This window comes from Eurypyga helias, unplaced genomic scaffold (genome assembly GCF_000690775.1).
Source record: "Eurypyga helias isolate BGI_N326 unplaced genomic scaffold, ASM69077v1 scaffold34018, whole genome shotgun sequence".
Taxonomy (NCBI): Eukaryota; Metazoa; Chordata; class Aves; order Eurypygiformes; family Eurypygidae; genus Eurypyga; species Eurypyga helias.
Genome location: NW_010265565.1, coordinates 1,079 through 6,406, shown reverse-complemented (window position 1 = coordinate 6,406; position 5,328 = coordinate 1,079). Strand labels below are relative to the sequence as shown.

The window sequence follows — 5,328 nt, the reverse complement described above, 5'->3', positions numbered from 1 at the left end:
ATCCCACTGAGCAGGTCCGGCAGCTGGAAAGGAGCATTGGGCTCAAAGACCTGGCCATGGCCGAGATGGAGGAAAAGATCCGCAACATGGAAGCTTCTACCTACGATGGTGTTTTCATCTGGAAGATAACAGAATTTGCCAGGAAGCGTCAGGAGGCGATAACAGGCCGCTCTCCTGCGATCTTCTCTCCAGGTGATCACAGATTTGGAATTGCCTTTTGCCACTCAGCCGGACGCGGGGTGTGTAGCGTGCCCTTAGTGGGGAAGGTGCAGGCCATTCGGACGTGCTGCTGCTCTGCTCCCCTTCCCCGTGGAGCCTGGCACATTTGTGTTTTAGCACTGGGCTAAATGAAGCTGCTCTGCTGAAAGAGGTGCTCTTTTGATTGCAGGAGACCTTTTTAATCTCTCACAGCAGAAAGTGCAACCCTGTTAGCTCCGAAATAACCCTTTAGTTAGAATTAAAATACTTAGAGACCATTAAGCCAGCAATAAAATGGTTAAGGAAGGGAAGAAATATATATTTGAGCCACAGATAAATATTTCAGTGCCCAAAGCATGATGTTGCAAGAGACAGTGTCCAAATAAAGCCCCAAACCATTGCTAGGGAAGTGCCTGGATATCTGTTAGAGGAAGGGGCTGTTCTTGCAGCACCAGCCCAGCCCTGTTCCTTTTGTTCTTAAAGACAATCCCCGTGGGTGAGCAGTAGGTTATGATCTGACCTGTTTGCTTAGGAGGGCGCTCCCCAGGCTTGCAGGAGCTCACCTTGCAACAGAAGGGTCGAGGAGGGGAGGTTGGTTTTTTCCTGAGTGGGAATTGCTTAAAGTATGCTGGGGAGATTTTATGCCCAGAGCTGCATGGAGACCTAGAGCACGGACCTTATACCTGCTTTCTGCTGCCGTGAAAAAGCAGGCTGGGGCTGGGCCTCAAGGTCAAAGCGATTTGATTTTTGAAACTATTTTTACATCTGTTTTCTGGATGAAGGCTATTCAGGATCCTTTTTCTCTTGAAAAGCTGGGGAAAAAAGGGATTCCCCTTCTTGAGGGGAACTAAGCTGCTACTGAAAATGCACACATGCAATTAGCATTTCCTTTTAAAAGTCAGCAGCAGCCGTGGAAAACCCCTTCCGGAAGGGCAGCATTTCCTTCCTTTGCCCAAAGCGAACAAATCTGCTTCAGATCTACTTTGTTTGGTTTATAGAGAGACCTTAAATCTCGCAACCTGTCCACCACCTGCACTGTGCTCGAGCTGCCTGACCTGCCCATCTCCCGAGGTTGGAGGGGGGTGCTGGACAGAGCTGGCACATGTCCTGCGGCCGCGGGCATCCCAGCTCACTCTGCCCCAGCTCGGGGTCCTTAGGCCCCCCCATGGGCTGATGCCCCCTGGGCTCCTCGCAGGGGAATGGGATCTGTTTTTGTGGGGTGGTGGAGGGATGTAAGTATCAGAATCAGCCCGATGGAGGGAAAGGAGTGAAACCACACTTCCCAACTGCAGGAGGCTTCGTCTTCCGGACATGTTGGGCCGTGCTGTGGGGGCACAGCTCCCCCAAGAACTGCAGCTCCTGGTTACCACGGTGTGTGCTGGCCGGTCTCTGTCCCCCGCCAGGCAGCAAAGCAGGGCTTTGCTCTTAAACTCTTTAACTCTTAAAGCTGTGGATGCCCCATCCCTGGAAGTGTCCAAGGCCAGGCTGGATGAGGCTTGGAGCAACCTGGTCTAGTGGAAGGGGTCCCTGCCCATGGCAGGGGGGTTGGAACTGGATGATCTTTAAGGTCCCTTCCAACCCAAACCATTCTATGATTCTATGATTCTGTGGTTGGTTGAGAGATTCTCGTTCCTGGTGCTGCTTTAACTGAGAAAATCAGGCCGAGAAACACGTGGTTCTTGTGGAGGTGTTTCTTTTTATCTCGGAAGGTGAAGCAAGTAGACTGGTGCCGTTCTGTCTGGGGAGGAGGGAGGTCTAGTGGGATGAAAAGGAGAAATGAGTATAATTGGGTTTTTTGTATTTAAATGTAAAATCGAGGAAATACCAAGTTAAATCCTCTTCCTTCTCTTTGTTTTCCCACTCACATTGTCAGGACACCTTGATTACCACAGGATTTTGCAAAGAGCAAAATCATAAAAGTTCAAAAAGGTGAATTCTCACAAGAAATGTTCACCAGGGGTATGAATTGGGACAATCCCAAGCGAAGCTCCTGCTGGAAAGCCCACTGCTGGCTGGGGGACAGCTTGCTGGGCTCTTGCTTTTCGTGCGCTTCACCTTTGCTGGGGCGGGTGGGAGGCAGGATGCCTGGTTCGCTGAGCTGATGGCGTGGTGTGCGAGGTGTTCAGCGCTCTGCCTGCCTGCTCTCTTTTCCTGGGTACTCCCCATGCTCTGGGGTCATCCTTCCTCCAGTTCCCCACCTGGTTGCACATTCCCAGTGCTACAGGAGTGCTGAGAAGTCGGGCAATGAGGGTGTGCTGCTTGGACTGGCAGAGGTTGGCATCTGCCCTGAAAGCCTTTGGGTGAAGCGGGTGGAGAGGAGGGGCTAGAAGAAACAAGCTGGGGAGTGCCAGGAGGGAAGTGATGAGAAAGCCCTGTCTCTTGCTGCCTGCTTGCAGCAGGGCACAGTGTCTCTGCTGTTGGTCTGCCTGTGCCCCGAGCCCCACAGTAAAATGCTGTCCAGTCTCCTGCCCCGTGCCCTGAGGCTGCTGAGCCTCTCCGGACATGAGGCGTGCTGCCTGGTGCCGCTGGGAGAGGGCGGTTTGTGGCAGGTCCCCTTCCGAGGCATGTGTCTGGTATCACAACATGGGCATCCCCAGAATTGCTGGAGCAGGAGAGAGCCCGAGACCCCAGAGCCCACACCCCGCTGTGACCATACCACACAGGGTGGCTGGGTTCCCATCACGAGAGGGGAACTCATTTGCCTCTGTCCCCATCAGAGGCGGCCAGCTTACAGGGAGGGTGCAGCGAGTACTGAGGGTGTTCTGCCCCAGCCAGGTTTTGGTTTGGGTGGTTTTGTTCCCGCTTGTCAGCGTTCTTGCCGTGCGTGGCAGCTACTTTAGCAGGCACTTGTGGCACAGCTGGTGTCTCTGTGGGGGGGTGCAGTGGGAAGTGCCCAGCTCAGTTTTGGGCTCTGCCTGGGGTGCCTGTACCTGCGGGGGTGTGTGGGGTGAGCCTGAGGGGCTGGCAGGCTGTGTGCTGCAGTGCTCTGCATCTCTGCTAGCCCAGGGGCCTGTGACTGACCTTGGGCTGTCTCCTGGCCAGGCTGAGATGGCATCGGACCATTGTTTGTGCCTGGTGGCTTTCCAGACCACCTCTGTGGTGTGGGTATTTTAAGGCTTAGACCTGGCTTCTTCCAGGATCCAAAGTTTAGAGTCCTCAGTATTCAGAGGAACCTGTTGGTGCCAGGCTTTGCTGGGTTGGACACTCACTGTGTCTGTTCTGCAACTCTTGGGCAGCTTTCTACACTAGCAAGTACGGCTACAAGATGTGTCTGCGCGTTTACCTGAACGGGGACGGCACCGGCCGGGGGACCCATCTTTCCCTGTTCTTTGTGGTGATGAAAGGACCCAACGATGCGCTTCTGCGGTGGCCCTTCAACCAGAAGGTAGGTCTGGGACACAGCTGCTGTGTGGGGACGTGGGACAAGGCCAGCCCTGCGCCTCTCCTGTTTTGCACCCACTTGAGCTTCTAGGCGCTGGCGCTCCGGCCGGCTCAGCCAGCGGCGACAGAGGGAAGGACGTCGCTCTGTTGGCTGCCTGGGGATTCCCCAGTCGGACTGAAAGCACCGAGTGTGCTGCAGGGCAGAGGCTGTGGCAGGAGAGCGGCAGCGTGGTTGGGAAGCCTTGGCGTGAATTTGGGGTGAGGGAAGGTCATCGTGGCCTCGGTGCTGGGGGTGCAGCTGATGCTCCATCAGCGTCGGAAGCTCATGTTGCAGTTACAGATGTTGCAGATCTGCGAAACACCTCAAGGCTGGGAGGGTGAAGTACTGGTGCAGGGGGATAGCGGCTCCGCTGCTTAGGGACCGGCGTGGGGTATTGGTGCTGGGAGGGAATGCCGTGCTGGCCAGCAGTAGGTTCTCCATCAGTCTGACAGCCCTGAGCTGTCACACGCAAGTTCCCAGTGACAGGGCAGGTTTCTGCAGGGCGTCACCAAGGTGACATTCTCGCTGGCCCCGTGTGCCGGGGGGTTCATAGGCATGCGGTGGGGCTAGGCTTGCGCCGGTGCTTGCGCGTTTCATGGCCTTGGAGCAAGCGGGTCACTGGGCTGGGTTTCTGTGGGCTTTTTATCCAGCCGTGCTCATCTGTTGTCATGTTTCCCCACAGGTAACCCTGATGCTCCTGGATCAGAACAACCGGGAGCACATCATCGATGCCTTCCGACCCGACGTGACATCCTCCTCCTTCCAGCGGCCCATCACGGAAATGAACATTGCCAGCGGCTGCCCGCTGTTCTGCCCCGTCTCCGTGATGGAAGCCAAGAACTCCTACGTGCGGGATGACGCCATCTTTATTAAAGCCATCGTTGATCTCACGGGCCTCTAACCCTCCTCACCCCCGGGAGCAGTGAACGCAGAGCCAGCCCCGAGTGGGGCATCCCCCTCTTGTGCTGCACTTCAAGCAGGTCTCGGAGCGAGGAGGGGGCAAAAAGTGGAAGGGGAAAAGCCCTCCCCAAAAAGGGACCTTCGCTCTGAGTGGAAACGAGGTGTCTGATGGGAACCCTCTTCCCTGGTGTCAGAGAGACCTTCCCTGCAAAGAGGTTTGGGTGGACGTTGACCGTCTGCGGGGTACAAGAGGATCTCCTGCAGGGACTTGGGTGTCTGAACTGCTGCTCTCTGGGCTCCCAGTGGAAACCAGTGCAGCTCTTGCTCTACCAGTTTAGTGCACATGCTCAGTGCTCTGTAGTAAAACAAGGGTTTGGCCTGCCTGAGCACCACCTCACGTGGATGTTTGGCTCAGCCATCTAGGATGTTCTTCAGAGATCTCCATGTTCCTGGAAGCAGCGTGTGCCGCAGGGGTGCCGTCGCTCCGCGCTGCTGGCTGCTCTCTGCCTCGGTGGGTGGGTGTGTGGCAGACTCGGTGCAAACTGGCTTGTTGCTGTTTTGATGCCGTTGGTGGCTTTGGAGAGGGGTGCTGAGCTGGTGGGGGAGCAGTACCCCGGGTCTGGCTCTCACTGTGTGTTCAGCGGGTGGTTTGTGCTCCCAACACGGCAGCACTGTGGGATGCCCGTGGTGAGAGAGAGGTGAATCTGCCCCGGAGCTTGCCCACCCTGTCCCAGGAGAGGAGGGTGATGCGCGGCTCAGCGCAGGACATTGGCCCCTGGACCCTGAGAGCCCCAGGTGGGTTTTTGGGC

The 5,328-nt window shown here is 56.1% G+C and overlaps 1 protein-coding gene across 2 annotated transcripts in view; it reads left to right on the top strand.

Moving 5' to 3' along the window:
- The window catches only part of TRAF2 (TNF receptor-associated factor 2), a 19,465-nt gene extending 14,945 nt beyond the window's left edge, over positions 1-4,520 (top strand). For both annotated transcript variants that reach the window (XM_010156790.1, XM_010156789.1), the window contains 3 exons: positions 15-192; positions 3,435-3,583; positions 4,302-4,520. In XM_010156790.1, coding sequence (XP_010155092.1) covers positions 15-192; positions 3,435-3,583; positions 4,302-4,520 — 546 coding nt within the window. The remainder of the gene's footprint in view (positions 1-14; positions 193-3,434; positions 3,584-4,301) is intronic.
- Positions 4,521-5,328: the final 808 nt, after the last annotated feature.